General features: G+C 51.9%; 3 protein-coding genes across 3 annotated transcripts; all 3 read right to left on the bottom strand.

Annotated features, from left to right (window-relative positions):
- Positions 1-1,211: 1,211 nt before the first annotated feature.
- On the bottom strand, positions 1,212-4,299 carry S100a5 (S100 calcium binding protein A5). The gene is made up of 3 exons (XM_047540247.1): positions 4,280-4,299; positions 3,619-3,770; positions 1,212-1,425 (listed from the first exon to the last, which is right to left on the bottom strand). The coding sequence occupies exons 2-3, from the start codon at positions 3,754-3,756 to the stop codon at positions 1,282-1,284; spliced, it is 282 nt and encodes a 93-aa protein (XP_047396203.1). The 5' UTR covers positions 3,757-3,770; positions 4,280-4,299; the 3' UTR covers positions 1,212-1,281.
- A 2,965-nt stretch (positions 4,300-7,264) lies between these two features.
- S100a4 (S100 calcium binding protein A4) lies at positions 7,265-9,631 on the bottom strand. Its single transcript, XM_047519203.1, has 3 exons — positions 9,506-9,631; positions 8,407-8,562; positions 7,265-7,552 (listed from the first exon to the last, which is right to left on the bottom strand). The coding sequence occupies exons 2-3, from the start codon at positions 8,545-8,547 to the stop codon at positions 7,388-7,390; spliced, it is 306 nt and encodes a 101-aa protein (XP_047375159.1). The 5' UTR covers positions 8,548-8,562; positions 9,506-9,631; the 3' UTR covers positions 7,265-7,387.
- Positions 9,632-11,026: 1,395 nt separating this feature from the next.
- On the bottom strand, positions 11,027-11,916 carry S100a3 (S100 calcium binding protein A3). The gene is made up of 2 exons (XM_047539393.1): positions 11,776-11,916; positions 11,027-11,341 (listed from the first exon to the last, which is right to left on the bottom strand). The coding sequence occupies exons 1-2, from the start codon at positions 11,914-11,916 to the stop codon at positions 11,177-11,179; spliced, it is 306 nt and encodes a 101-aa protein (XP_047395349.1). The 3' UTR covers positions 11,027-11,176.
- Between the last annotated feature and the right edge of the window lie 2,433 nt (positions 11,917-14,349).

Here is a 14,349-nt window from a genome sequence, read left to right as displayed (position 1 = left end):
CCCACCCGCCCACGTCCCGCCCCAGCCCCACCCCGCGCCCGAGGCTTACACAGCACACACACCCAGGTCCCCCCTCAACTTTCCACGCCTCTGCCCCAGGGCTGTTCCGGGTTGGACGGGATTGAGAAAGCCTAGTGGCAGGACGAGGGTATCTAAGGGAGATCACTGCCGGTCTGGTGACATCGAGTTTCCCCCAAATTTTCATAGTTCATTTTGCTCTAAGTGATCTATGGCACGGCACCGAGAGGCAGGTCCCGAGGAGGCAGTGGCCGCGGCCATTCCTGCATCTTCCTCAGCTACCTGCCTGCCAGTGCTTGAATGTGGTCCTAAAGTAGCGACAATATGGGGAAGGGGAGGAAGAATCTCAGAAGACTGGTGTCCTCCCAGAGGGCGATCAGGGTCAAATCTAGATGAGGGAGAGGGAGCAGCCTGTGGCGTACAAGATATGATTCAGAGACTCTAGACCACCCATCCCCCACCAACAACAAATTCCTCTCAATATCAGCATCCCCCCCCAACTGCCTGGAATTCCACTCTTAGAACTGCCTTTCACATTAATGTGCACACCCGCCTGAGCCAAGTTCTGCAAGCCTCATTAGTTATTCACCCTTGAGTGAAAAGTTTTTCAGATCCTCTCTTGAGAAAAAAAAATCTAGAGTGGGGAGGTGGAGGGAGAAGAAAGCATTAGCCTCCAGAGACAATTGGGGCAGGGGAGGGATGCTGCTGAGAGGGGATGCAGGAGAGGGAAAGGGGACAGGAGTGGAGCCAGACTGCCCCTGCTTACCAATGCTGTCAGGTGGCCTCCCATGAGCTAGCCACAAGTCAGAACCCATTGCCATCACTGCCCTCTGAGCCACACCCAGTCACTCGGGCCTCTTCACTCTCAAAGTACTTTCCCTGTTGCTTTCTCTGCTTCTTTGCAGTCTGCAGAGAAGCATGCAAATCCTCCCCATTTTTCAGGAGGGCAAAACTAAGACAGGACAAGCTCAATGACATTCACACTGAAGGACAGCAAGTGGGCTGGGAGCCCAGGACCCTAACACCCAGAGACTGTCTCAACTCAGTAAAGGAGAACATCTACTTGCCCTTACTTACTTCCACCACAGTGGACAAGACACCTTCAAAACTAGCCTCCAAACACTTGGAATGGAAAATCTTTATTGCCTCTGCTGGAAGAGTTCATCTGGAAGGAAGAGGAGGGTCAGGGGTCACAGAGGGTTATCGAAGGAGCTGGAGAGATCAGCAGCCATGGCAAACAGTGAGGGCAGAGGGGACCCCTAGTCATTTGTTGTCCTCCAGGAAGAAGTCATTGTAGGCCATGCACAATGTGGTCAGGAACACCGAGTACTCCTTGAAGTCAATCTCCTGGTCACTGTTTTTGTCCAGGCTCTTCATCAGGTCATCAATGCTGCTCTCTTTCATCTTCTGCAAGGGTCCAGGTGGAGAGACAGCTCAGAAACCCCTCCCTGCCCTGCTCTACTATGCAAGGCACCAACAGTGTGATCCCCAGCTAAGTTAGCACCCCATGTACATCCTGATTCCCAAAGTCTGCCCCCAACCCACACCTGGCTCAGGGCCTGGCCTCAGGTAGGGATCAGTGACCTTACTCCTGACTCCAAATAAATGCTAAAAATAAAGCTAGCCTAGTCTCTCCCTCCTCCACACCTTCCCCTGTTAGAGAAGTGATAACCTAAGGCTGGGAATGTAGCTTAGTGGCGGAGCACTTGCCTAACATGTTTGAGGGCCTGGGTTTGACCCCCAGCACTGCAAAAAATAAGAACAAAGGAATAGCAAGGCATGGTGGCATAGCCCTGTAATCCCAGCTACTCTGGAGTCTGAGGCAAGAGGCAAGTTTGAGGCTAGGCTGGACAACTTAAAAGACCATGTCTTAAAATAAAAAGGGGCTGGAAATGTAGCTCAGTGATATAGTACCCCTGAGTCCAATTCCTGGTAATGCAAAAATTGTGATCATCATCCACATGCCAACACCTAATAAAAAACAGCTTAAGGGTTATGTGGCACCGAGCATCATCCAGTCTCAGACTTATTCTGCCCTGTTTGTTTTGGGGGTTTTTTGTTTGTTTGTTTGTTTTTACCATACTAGGGATTGAACCTAGGTGTGCTATACCACTGTGCTACATCCCCATCCCTTTTTATTTTCAGACAGGATCTCACTAAGTTACCCAAGTTGCTGGGATTACAGGTGCACCTGGCAAGTACTCTATCTCTATGAAAACAGTACCTTGAAGCTAAGAAGTCATTCTGTGCCCTCCATGTAGGAGAGCTGGAATGAAGCTCAGCCTAGCACTGGGTCCCTGCCCCTTCAACTTGGTTCCACCAGGAGGATGGAGACAGAGCCCTTCGGGTGGAACAGGAAGAAACTACAGACAGGCAGATCCGGTCTTCCCCTGTCATTGCTCTCATCTCCAGATCCTCCTAGGATACAGGATGTCAGGACATGTGAAGATGGAAACTGCTTCTTCGTAACAGGATCCTAGTTCTTCTCTGGGCTCCTGTTAGGCCCTCCCCTGGGACTCTGTCCCCCAGTAATTAGCCCCTGATGAGCTGGTAGCCTCTCCCTCTGCCCTCATTAACTCTAGGACGGTGTGAACCAGGCAGGAAGGTCAGAGAGCAGATTGGGGACACCTGTCCCTGCTTCATCTTCTGCCCATGGGGCACACTCTAGGGAACTTCTCTCTGGGCACCCACCAGAGTTCAGGATGTGACAGAAGATTCCCCTGCCTCCAGATCAAATTGTAAAGGAAAAAGGGAGGGTAATGCACAGGACTGACCTGGAATTGCAGCTCAGCCTCTCACTGGACAAGTTCTGTAATGTATCTAAGCCTTGATGTTTTTATTCCTCCCCTGCGAGGTACTAGGGATTAAACATCAGGGGTGCTCTACCACTAAAGTACATCCCAGCCCTTTTTATTTTTTATTTTGAGACAGTCTCACTAAGTTATCCAAGCTGATCTTGAACTTGTGATCTTCCTACCTCAACCTCCTAAGTCTCTGGGATTACAGGCGTGAGCCACCATAACCAGCCTCAGCCTTGTGTTTTGTTGTGGTTGTTTTTTTTTAGCTGTAAAAATAATATAATGTCTATCTCATGGGCTTTCCCCTCTGTCAGTCACCTCCCTTCTACTATCTCCATCTGATAATAATCAGTTCTACATCCTTCCTACACTGTGTTCACAAATTAACCTTTAATTTGCATGCCAGCACCATTTGAGAGCCATGACTGTACCAGGCACATCAAAAAGAATCAGGCAGGTTCCCTACTTTGACCTAGATATCTGGGTCCTTTCACCCCTACAGGATTCCTAGCACAGGCTCCACCACTCCTGTGACAACCTGGCCCCACCATCAAGACAGGATCAGCCTATGATTTTATATTTCGGTGCACCCCAAAAACAGCCCTTCTGCTCAGCGAGCCCTGACTCATCCCCCAGCAGAGATCTACAACTCTGTTAGCTTGAGAAGTCTACCCTCTTCCTTCTGTCTTTGACCTTTCAGCCATCCCTGCCCCTGGTTTAGACCTGAGTACCCCAAGGGCAGATTTGTAACTCCCAAAGGACCCACTCAGACTTTAGGGGGGATGAAGGGATGGTCACCTACCTCCCCAAGACTCAACTCCTTCTTGATCAACTCCTTTAGTTCCTTCTTACTCAGGGTCAGCTTGCTACCCTCTCTCCCCGAATATTTGTGGAATGTGGTGACCATAGTGGTCAGGGCCTTCTCAAGTGGAGTCTCCATCACAGTGTGCAGCTCTGGAGTAGGGAGAGAAGTCACAGTCCTCAGGAAGTCAGACATTCTGTGCCCCACCATCATCATCACTGGCCCACCCAAAGCCCCTTCCTCAAAGGACTGGGGACTGGAACGCATGATGAGACCAAATTCCATCACCAAAAGGACACATATATATTATAATGAGACCAAGGCAAACACTGAAGCAACCAGTGCAATGAGGAAACTGGAGACTCCTCCACTAGGGAGATGTTGACAAAGGGGTCTAGGGACAGAAAGAAGACAGGATGACCTCCCCAAAAGAACTAGTCACAGCAGAACAGAGAAAGGATCAGGATTTTTTCTCTGCCCTTTGCAGCTCTAGCACTGGTTTTACTTCCTTCCTCCAGTGCCTGAATCATCTGATATCAAGGAATGTCTCATTACAAAGGTAGGGGGACAGGGCAAAGAGAGTCCAGGGATCAGAGGGAGCTGGGGGCTGGAAGTTGTTAACAGGAAGCAGGAAAGAGGTGCTTGGACTTGCCCATCTGACCTCCAGTCTCCTGCCCAGAGAACTGCACCCATAGACTAGGAGGCATGGAGGGCAGAGGACTATTGACATCTCCAGTATCTTTCTGAGTTCTGAATCCAGAGGTCGGGTTTGAATGAGAGCCTTGATTCTGTCAGCACAGTCGTCCCACCAAGAGGTAGCTGGAGCTTCTGCAACTCAGACTTGAAAACCACTTCCCCTTAGGGAGGGAGGAGGCCCTACCCACGGAACTTGAGCAATGCAGGCAGATCTTGGGGAGAATCCTTAGCCAGGAGGATGAATTTGCTGGCTCTTACCTCCAACCCAAAGCCCACCCTGCAATTCTTGAGTTGGACCCATCTTTCATCTCCCACCACCCAAAATCCTCAGCTTCTCCCACCTCCAGGAGACTCAGCCAGGACATGATTATAGTCGCAATTCCAAATACTCTCCTCTCCTCCCTAAGCAAACACCCACTTGCATGGCCAGGCTTTCCTTATGGAGGGCTCCGTGGCTTGTCACCCTATAACCCCATCATCCAGCTTAGGCAGGCAGAGATGAACAGGGAGATCAGAAGGAAGGACTCACCAAGGAGGACACAAACCCAAAGAGTCCAAGCAGCGGCAGTAGCCTCCCTTCCCCTGCTCTCTGCCTTTATTCCCTTGCTCCCAGGGCCCAGGGGATCAGGGAGAACAGGGCCAATGAGAAGGGGTCAGGGACATGAGGACGCCCAACAGAGCCTCCTGGGACAGGGCTGGGGAGAAGCCCCTTCTGCAAATTTTGCCTTCCTTGTTTACAGATTTGGGGGCAGGTAGGGGACACATGGAGTTCACCATGGCGCACATATATACAGTTCCAGAAATTTCATTTTTCTAACCAAATCCAGAACTCACCATCTGATGGAGCAATAGGCAGAAGAGGGAGAGTCAGGCTGTTCTGGAAACAAAAACCTAGGAGGTATGAGCCAAATACAAAGTATCTCCCCAAGTCCTAGGGCAACTCTCCACATTGGAACCCATCCTACCACCCATTCCAAGAGCAGAGGAGACACCTGGAGATTCCCGACTATCAGTGGAGGAGGTATTTCCTGGCAAGTATAATCAGGATCATTAACTAGCATGGAGTCAAAGGTTTTATTTGTTTTTTGTTGTTGTTGTTGTTTTTTGTTTTTTTAAACTGTAAATTGAACCTAGGTGTTTTACCACTGAACTACATCCCCAGTCTTTTTTATGAGGGGGATGGGGTACCAGGATTGAACTCAGAGGCACTCAACTACTGAGCCACATCCCCAGCTCTATTTTGTATTTTATTTAGAGACAGGGTCTCTGAGTCACTTAGCACCTTAGCTTTTGCGAGACTGGCTTTGAACTTGAGATTCTTCTGCCTCAGCCTCCCAAACCACTGGGATTACAGGCATGTGCCATTGCTCCCTATAAGCCAAAGATTTTTAAAGGACTTTTAAATTAATGATTTCTTTTAAACTTCACTAGGAAATTATTCATGGGAAAGAATTGTTGGAAACTCTTGGCATGGAGGACTAAGAATCAGGGATTGGGGAGGGGACCCAGGAAACAGTCAGCACCTTTTGATGAGATAGGGGTTGTGGATAGGGGAAGGGTCCAGGTTCAGGGTGCAGTCATGGATGGGGTGAGTGTCAGGGGGAGTTGCCTATATTCCAGGGACATTCAGATGATGTACTATCACCAAGTCAACTGAATATAACAGAATGGGTTAGGGGCTTAGTACCCACCACTGCTGCAGTTCCACCCTAGCCTGCCTGGATCTTCCTGCTGCCCCCTACACCACCCCACTCCCAGCTGCAAGGCTAGTGAGGCAGCAGGGACTGGTTGCTAAGCAACAGGAGTTTCCGAAGTAGAAAATGATGCAGGAGGAGGCTCAGGGGAGGGCACTCCCATGAAAGATGGCAGATTGACTAGGAGTGAGAAGGGGAGGAGGCGATTTTTCCTGGACCAGTCTCTGTAGTCAAACTCCAAGGGAACATCTGAGTCACCTACCACACTCCTCTGAAACTGGAGAGAAAAGCCCAGTGTGATTAGAAGGGAAGCTTGAGAGGTCAAAGGAATCAAACCCTCCAGCCTCTGGGCTGGACCTCATGCACCCCTTCCTTAAAAGTCCCCATATCATCCAGAAATAACTTTGAAGTCTAAATTTAATCCCACTGACTGTATCCTGGAGTCTCTGGCCTTTAACCTACCCTAAGGGAAAGCAAAAGCAACATCATGCTCTTTTGATGGAGAGGGAGATCTCAATTTTATTCTTCTGATCATCTGTCTGGAATTTTGTCTCTAAAACTATGGTCATCTCCCCATCATCTCCCTCACTCCTACCCAGTCACCGTCCCCCACTCATCCCTTCTGAGGTCCCTTGTCCGTCTATGAAAAAGCATGATAACAGATCTCATCCCTTCTCAGACACTTTGGGGGCAGATACAGAGGGTTAGAGAATTACCATATTCTCACACCATTACAGTCTCTTTTCACATTGCCCTCCCTGATCCAACCATTGACAGGAAAGAATTAATCCTTTCCAGTAGTTTGAAACCTATGGACTAGAAGGGGTAATAGGACAGGGCCTGGACTATTAATGTCAGGACTTAGTGCCAGCACCCCCCTCCATCCCTCTCACCTCACAAGTCCCTCCCTGTGACTCAGTCCTATTGTCTTCTCTCCAGACCCCAACCAGGAGCAGATGTGACCTTCAATTCCATCCCAGCCTCAGTTTGAGTGGGAGGGGTAGTGGGCAGGCTAAGATCCCATGGCTGGGGTTTTCCAACCTCTGGTGGTCCCTTTCCCTGCCTCCGCCCAACCCAGCATCCACTCGGTTGCACATGCATGCACACACATGCACACACGCACCCCTCTGTCACCCTACATTCCTCCCCAATCTTCACTAAACTGCAGTTCAGTTCCCAGTACTCCCCTCCACCACCACATGACATCCCTCAGCCCCCAACCCATACCTCCAGAATCTCTCAGATCATCAGCCTTATAGCTTCCAAATAGTTTTTTATTGAACTTGCTCAGCATTATGCACCATGGCATGAATTCATCTGCCAACCTGGAAGACCTCTTTGGCAGATCCCCCCGCCCCCCAGCTGCATCTGAGGAACCTTTACTTCTTCCGGGGTTGCTTATCAGGGAAACCTTCAAAGAATTCATTGCACATCATGGCAATGCAGGACAGGAAGACGCAGTACTCCTGGAAGTCCACTTCGTTGTCCCTGTTGCTGTCCAAGTTGCTCATCAGCTTCTGGAATGCAGCTTCATCCGTTCTTTTCTAGAGGGAGGAAAGGCTACAGGTAGAAAACAGAAGCCCAGGGGATAGAGCCAAGACTAGACCAGGCTTCTACCTCCTCCAGGGGTGGAGAACGGTGCTCCTTGGATGAAGAGTTGGGAGTATCTGGAGCAACTGGGAAATGAGGGAACCACTTTCACCCAAGATTGTTCTAATGAGTCAATTAGATGGTCACAAAAGTGGGAGAAGTCCATAGGTGTGTGTGTGTCTCCATAATTATGTCTTCACAAATAGAAACTTGAACATCACCCATTGTTGGGGTGGCAAGAGTCAGATAGTCCTGGTCTAGATCCCAGTTTTTTTTTTGTTGTTGTTGTTCTTTGTTTTTTGTTTTTGTTTTTGATTTTTTGTACTGGGGATTGAACCCAGGGGTGTGCTCTACAACCGGGGTACATCCCTACTCCTTTTTAATTTTCTGAGAGTGGGTCTCACTAAGTTGCCCAGACTGGCCTTGAATTTGAGACCTTCTTGCCTCAGCCTCCCAAATCACTGGGATTATAGGCGTGCACACAGGTCTGGATTGCAATTTTGGAAAAAACTTCCTTGAGAAGTCGCTTAACTCTTTGAGACTTAGTTTTCCCTTCAGTAAAGTGAGCAAAATGTCTGTAGAGTCCAACCTGTGACCTACTGATTCATTCTCAGCCCTCTTCCTGCTGGGGACCAGTGAGAGGTAGGTGGATGTTTACTGTGTTCCTAGGTTAAGCAGCCAAAACAAACTCTCTGGCCCCCATTTAGCCAACCTAGTGATAGACACCAGCTGTAGCTAATGCAGGGTCCTGCACCTCCTCCTGGGAATGCCCCACATGGGGGCACACTCCCAAGCAGGACCCACTCACCCCCAAGAAGCTGGGCAGCTCCCGAGTCAGCAGCTCCTTTAGTTCTGCCTTGTTGAGCTTGAACTTGTCGCCCTCTTTGCCAGAGTACTTATGGAAGGTGGACACCATCACATCCAAGGCCTTTTCCAGGGGGCACGCCATGACAGCAGTCAGGACCTGGGGGCAGGAGGCATCTTACCCACTGCACCCCCAGCAATGTACTCATAGTGCCCTGCTCCTCTTCCACCTTCCAGGAGTACTTGAGACTACTTCCACCCACAAGGGAGAAGCAGGCTCAGCTCCTAGTGGGAAGGGGGTGCACAGTGGGAAGTACATGCTTTGGGCAATGGTTCTGGAGATCCAGGCAGCAAGCTCCTGGGCCTCCCTCCAGCCTTGCCTTAACAGCATTTTTCCACCCCTCTCTCAGCCCATCCACTCCCACAGCTCAGCCACAAGTGCTCCGCCCCAGCCCATTCTTCTCCCTCCCAACACTGGGCGCGGCTGCTGGAGGCCTGCCCAGGGGCCTACAGCGGAAAAAACCAGCTGCCTACTGCCTAGTGCCCTGCACCCAGCACCCAGCACCCAGCATAGGGATGGACAGGGGGAGGTGGCAGAGGTGAGGGTGAAAGCAGAGGGTAGGGAGGCCAAGTTCTCTTGGGCTGGGCTGCTGGGTACAAGGCAGAGGCTCATGGGACACTACTGGTCAAAAGTCCACAGGTGCCTTCATTTTGCTTCCAACACCTGAGCGTGCATGCACACATGAACTTGCACAACCCAGGAAACACAAGCCAGCGTGCTGATCCATGGGTCACACACCCCAACACACACTGTGGCAGCAGCACACGCAAGCAAGCCCTGGCTTCTCAGAAGCACTCTGAGAGCCCACATCCAGTCACCTATACCCCTTTTTTGTTTTCTTACTCTCTCACACACTCATGGATGCATACAAGCACACGCACACGCACATACACTCTCGCGCGCACGCACACAACAGAGCCTTCACATCAGAATCTCACATCTGGATCCATTTAGTACATCTGGCCCCCACCACTCTCCCCTTCTTCTTCCCAGCCTCAGCCTCTGACACCCCTTGCCTGACAATCAGGCCAACACAACTCACCAGACCAAGAGAGAGGAAATGCTGAGGAGAGAGCTTTGGGGAGAACCCAGCCTGCTGACCTATTTATACCCAGCTAGGCCCTGCCCATGCAGGGGATGGGGGAGAGCGGAAACTGCCCTCCTGCTGTGGGCTGGTGTGGTAAGTGCCACTGCCCCCTCCACCAGGACAGGAACCAAGCGTCCTGCCCCCAAGGCACAGATGGGCAATGAATACACCAGTAGTTTCCCTGATAGGGTGGGTACCACCCAGTGTTCACAACTCAGCCTGAGTTTTAGGGAGTTGGAAGGAAGGCCAATCTGTGCCTGAGATGTGGGGGACAGGGAGGGAGTAGTTCCCCCAGACAGATAGGAAAGGAGATGCAATTTCTCACACTGGGGATGACAGGTGGGAAATTGCCTTGGAAATGTGACTGCCCCGGAACTTGGGAGGGGAGCCCCCGCGGGTGCTATGGGACAGCTTAGTCAGCTCTTTTCCCCTCCCTGAACTATGATGGTGATGGTGTAAGTTTTGGGGGGCAAGTTCAGGAAGGACCACTGGGACCACTCCAGGACATCAATGGGAAAGCTCCTGGGGGAGGTACTGATGGAGCAGTGGGGATGGGAGTGAGGTGTGGGCACTCGGATGGATGCAAGGTTCAGACAGGATGTCAGGAGGGGCCATTTAAGACTGGGATGAGTGTTAGGAATAAAGAATCCAAGTCAGGTGGGGAGTTAGAGGTGGAATGGCAAGAAATGGGTTAACCTCTCAGGATAGGTATGAAGTCCAGAATTGAATAATGGTCAGAAGTGGGCATTAAGGCCCTCAGGGGACTGTGGTTTCAGGGGTGGGGTCTGCCTCAAAGTATTACCTTCCCCCTCCCATACAGAGAAGGCCTCCCTGGCTGGGAGCAAACACCTCAGACACCCTAATCCTATTAGTGCTGCCCTCTGGGCTCCCACAGCCCCACCCTAGCCCCACGGCCCCACCCTCCTGGGAACATCCAGTCATGAGAACTCAGTTCTGTCCTCAGGGACCACTCCCTTTTTGACAGCCCAAGATGGGGACTGCTCCCTCAAAGATGTGTGAGAGAGAAAGGCAGGAGACTTCCAGCATCCCCTGGATTGGAGCAACCCCACCCCTCCTGCTGGAAAGAGAAAGAAAAGGGGGACACTCCCCAGCATCCCCTGGGTGGGAGTGACCCCAACCCTCCTACTGGACCATTGAAACCAGTGCATCTGCAGCATCTGAAACTGCCCTCAGGGCCTGTGGGGAGCTCTGACTCTGGCCTTCAGCCTCCTTCCTCCAGTGGAAAAGTTCAGAGAGGAGCAAAGATCTCAGTAGAACTCTGTCCCAAAGCCCAGCATGACCTCTCAGAAGAATCAAACCAAACCAAACCGAGCTGACACCAATTCTTTATTAGGAGTTAAATAGGCCCTTCCCGTCAGGGTATCATTTATGCACACACTGCTGGGCCAGGGCCTCAGAGCAGAACCCCGCCCCCACCCCACCACAGCAGGGAGGCAGCAGGGACTGAGAGCTGCTCCACCCCTCGCCAGCTGGGCATCCCTGGGAAAGTCTCGGAGCCTTATGGGTAAAATGGGTGAACCTGGGCAATTCCAGATTGAAAGGGTGACAGGAGAGAGGACAGGCAGAACACGGGAGACATGCCCAGTACCAGCTCTGGGGCGGAGGCTACTCAGCACAGGGGGGCTCTGGGCGGCAGTCCTTGAAGTACTCATGGCAGTAGAGACAGAGGCAGGCGAGTGAGCGCACGTACTCCGCAAAATCCACCTCGCAGTCCTTGTTGGTGTCCAAAACACTCATGAATTTATTGTAATCACACTCTCGAAACTCAGTCTGTGCAAGGGAAGGATGGGAAGGAATGGAGAAGCAGGATAAGGAAGGCAGAATAGTCTTCTGCTTGCTTCCTTCCCTCCCTCCACAACCCACTCTCCTGGGGACCAACCTCAGCCTACCTGTCCTGATAATGAACACACCTGTTTCTATCCACCTTTCTCAGATCATGTACCATGTGCCTGCTATGATTTAGGCGTTCTCCACTGAACTTTCACTGGATACTCCCAAAACCCAGCAACGTAGCAGGAGTGAATGCCACCCCACTTTACAGATGAGGAGACCGAGGCTTATGCTGTGTCAGTTCCCTTCCTCCCCAAGTCTATCCTCTGCCCCCTTGCTGCCCTACACTCATGCTTGTCCACAGGTCCATCTTTGCAAAGTCCAAGCAGAGCCTCCCCGCTGGGCAGGGAAGGGTGAGGCAGCCCAGCACTCACCGGGGTCCAAGTGGGCATCTCCTTCTGCAGCAACTCCTTAAGCTCCGACTGACAGAGCTTGTACTTGTCCCCACAGCGCCCTGCATATTCCTGGAAGGTGCACACGATGGCAGCTACTGCCTGCTCCAGTGGCCGGGTCATCTTCACTGTCACAGAACAAGGATGTGATCTGCAGCAAAAGGCCAGGCCAACCCCTCTGCTCACCTCTGCCCTCAGAATTTCCCAGGGACTCCTCTCAGTGTTTCCCAGGGACTGTTTCCTGTCGAAATCTCCCCCAGGCCTCAGGCCCCATGAGCTCTCCCTCCACTGAGCAGCCCTCCCGGACCACGCTAGTTCACTTCTCCATTGTCCCCTTGTGATTTTCCTATACAAAGTCTCATTTCCCCAGCATCAGTGCAAACTCCTCCTGGAGAGACTATCCCACCCCACCCCTCCCCACCCCCATAGTGGAGCTCCCTCAGGACTCCCTGACTCTCTCCCACCTTTTCTGACCCACAATACCCAGAAATGGCTCAGTCCCCTGCTTGGCATCACCCATGAGAAGCAGCCCTCAGACCCTAAAGTCCTCTTCCCTTTCAGGACCCCAGAATTCCTTCCTGAAAGAATTTGTATGGGAGGTCCTTGCCCTCAGGCCCTTGGGGAAGCTGGGCATTGGCAGGGAGGGTCCAGTCTGAGAGGAACCCCCCACCGCCTCCTGACTCCTGCCCTGAACTCAAGGAAACTGCAGTCCACGGAAAAACTGGGATCCTCTGCCTCTGCCAGCTGTGCAACCCTGAGTGAGCCAGGATCTCTCTCTGGATCTCAGACGCCTTATCTGTAAAGTGGGTTTAATCCCACCTCACAGGCCTAGTCAGAAATATGAACTGGATGGTCTCTGGAGAGTTGGCCAGCTCAGGGATTTACCAGTCTGTGACCTGCCTCATGTGGAGGCCATCCTCTGGACCCCTGGGGGTCTTGAGATAGAAGACTCAGTTTTGATGGAGGGGAAGCTTTCCTGGAATTGCTCACTGTCCCCTTCCATGCCCTTCCAGGATAATGACTACAGCCTAGGGAAACCCTGGGCAGCCAAGAAAGCGAGTTGTTTCCATGTGAGCCCAATGACTCACTCCTGCTCCCCCAGGGGACGGGAGTCCTGCAACACAGGACAACCAGGACCAATACTCTCTCCCCAGCCATTCCCCTTCCGCTGGAGCAAATGGCCAACTTGACTGTGGCTGGCAGGGAAGTAGGGGCTGGATTTCCAAGGACTGCTGGGGCCTAATTCCTTGTGACAGCCCAGGGTTAGAGCAAGGTATCCATGTTCCCTGCAGAGGAAAGGGCCATGGTCCCGGGAGTCAGGATCCTCAGAGGTGCACAGCATGCCCTTCTGGGTTCCTGCCAGCCTGCCTGGCACCACCTCTGTTACTGTTTCAGAAGCTCAGGGCCTGGAGACTAGAGGGAATCTTTCCCTACAGCTCTGGCTTGTCCTAACCCATCCCCAGGAATGAAACAAGGAAGCAAGGAGAGAGAGCAAGGAGCCAACTAAAGACAACACCAGAACTTTTAGCCCCCTGCCCCGATCCTAGAGCCATACCTCAGTTCTACACACATACACACAAGCCCAAACTTCCCAGGAGCCCTTCATTATATAGGAGAATCCTTGAACCCACCATATATGACTTCCCTCACCCCATCATCTGCTTTGGTCCTGTCTCTGCACCCCATGCCCAGACACTGAGTCAGGAGACAGGCTGGCTATTGGGGGTCCCCCCTGAGCTGCCCTAACACCCAGCCCAGGGAACATCCCAAGCGGCCACCACTCACCACAGGTATTGGCGTTTCAGTTCCAGGAGCCTAGAGACAGGGCATCCCTATTTGTAGCTTCCCAAGGAATGAGGGCAGTAATTATGGGAGTCCCAAGTAGGTCAGTGAGAAGGCTGCCCCCAGGGGCTCACCTGCATGCTTCCCCCAGCACTCCCTATTACAGGCCCACCCGCCCACCTATCCACGCACACATCAAAGGCCCACTCTGGGCCTCAAACACCATTCCCCATTCACCACCACTCCCCAGAGTGGGAACTGGGGACAGCCTCCTGCCCGCGTCCTTCCAGCGTGCCTACAAGACAACTGGCTGAACTAATCCATCACATCCCTCTTCACTCGGAAGACGCACCCAGTATACAAAGTGGGGACACATGTTAGCCTCTTTTAGGTTGTACACCAGAGGTTCCATGCAGGGAGGAGTCTTGGAAACCATCTGGTGAAACCCCCATTTACAGATGAGAAGAGACAGGCCGATGAGACACCTCTTTGCCTGACCTCTAGATCACTTTGGAGCTCGATTGCTGTGGGCTATGCACCGCTTGCTTCCCTGTAAGAAATTCTTGTAGGCTGTCTACAAGGCCGTCATGGAAGGTGTGTTCCTCTTAGGGGGTGCTTCCAGCAGTCTGGGCTTGAGTTTTCTTGCCCCTCCATCCCAAGTGATGTGAATGAATCTGGGCCTAAGACTCATGAAAGCTAGTTTGGCTGGAGTTCTTCTGGAGTTTCTTAGGAGTTGTTTTGCTCTGTTCAGCACCTAGGCAACTTTTCTTGCAG

Source organism: Sciurus carolinensis, chromosome 1 (assembly GCF_902686445.1).
Source record: "Sciurus carolinensis chromosome 1, mSciCar1.2, whole genome shotgun sequence".
In the NCBI taxonomy this organism is placed as follows: Eukaryota; Metazoa; Chordata; class Mammalia; order Rodentia; family Sciuridae; genus Sciurus; species Sciurus carolinensis.
The sequence above is the reverse complement of the archived record's forward strand: the minus strand, read 5'-3'. Positions and strand labels throughout refer to the sequence as shown.

What these genes read in the sequence shown, in the direction of transcription:
- S100a5 (XM_047540247.1), bottom strand. Translation starts at nt 3,756, where the DNA reads ATGGAGACTCCACTTGAGAAGGCCCTGACCACTATGGTCACCACATTC. An exon ending in AGGAGTTGAGTCTTGGGGAG is followed by an intron (nt 1,426 to 3,618) that starts GTAGGTGACCAT and finishes GGACCCTTGCAG; the next exon opens with AAGATGAAAGAGAGCAGCAT.
- S100a4 (XM_047519203.1), bottom strand. Translation starts at nt 8,547, where the DNA reads ATGGCGTGCCCCCTGGAAAAGGCCTTGGATGTGATGGTGTCCACCTTC. An exon ending in AGCTGCCCAGCTTCTTGGGG is followed by an intron (nt 7,553 to 8,406) that starts GTGAGTGGGTCC and finishes TCCTCCCTCTAG; the next exon opens with AAAAGAACGGATGAAGCTGC.
- S100a3 (XM_047539393.1), bottom strand. Translation starts at nt 11,916, where the DNA reads ATGACCCGGCCACTGGAGCAGGCAGTAGCTGCCATCGTGTGCACCTTC. An exon ending in AGATGCCCACTTGGACCCCG is followed by an intron (nt 11,342 to 11,775) that starts GTGAGTGCTGGG and finishes TCCCTTGCACAG; the next exon opens with ACTGAGTTTCGAGAGTGTGA.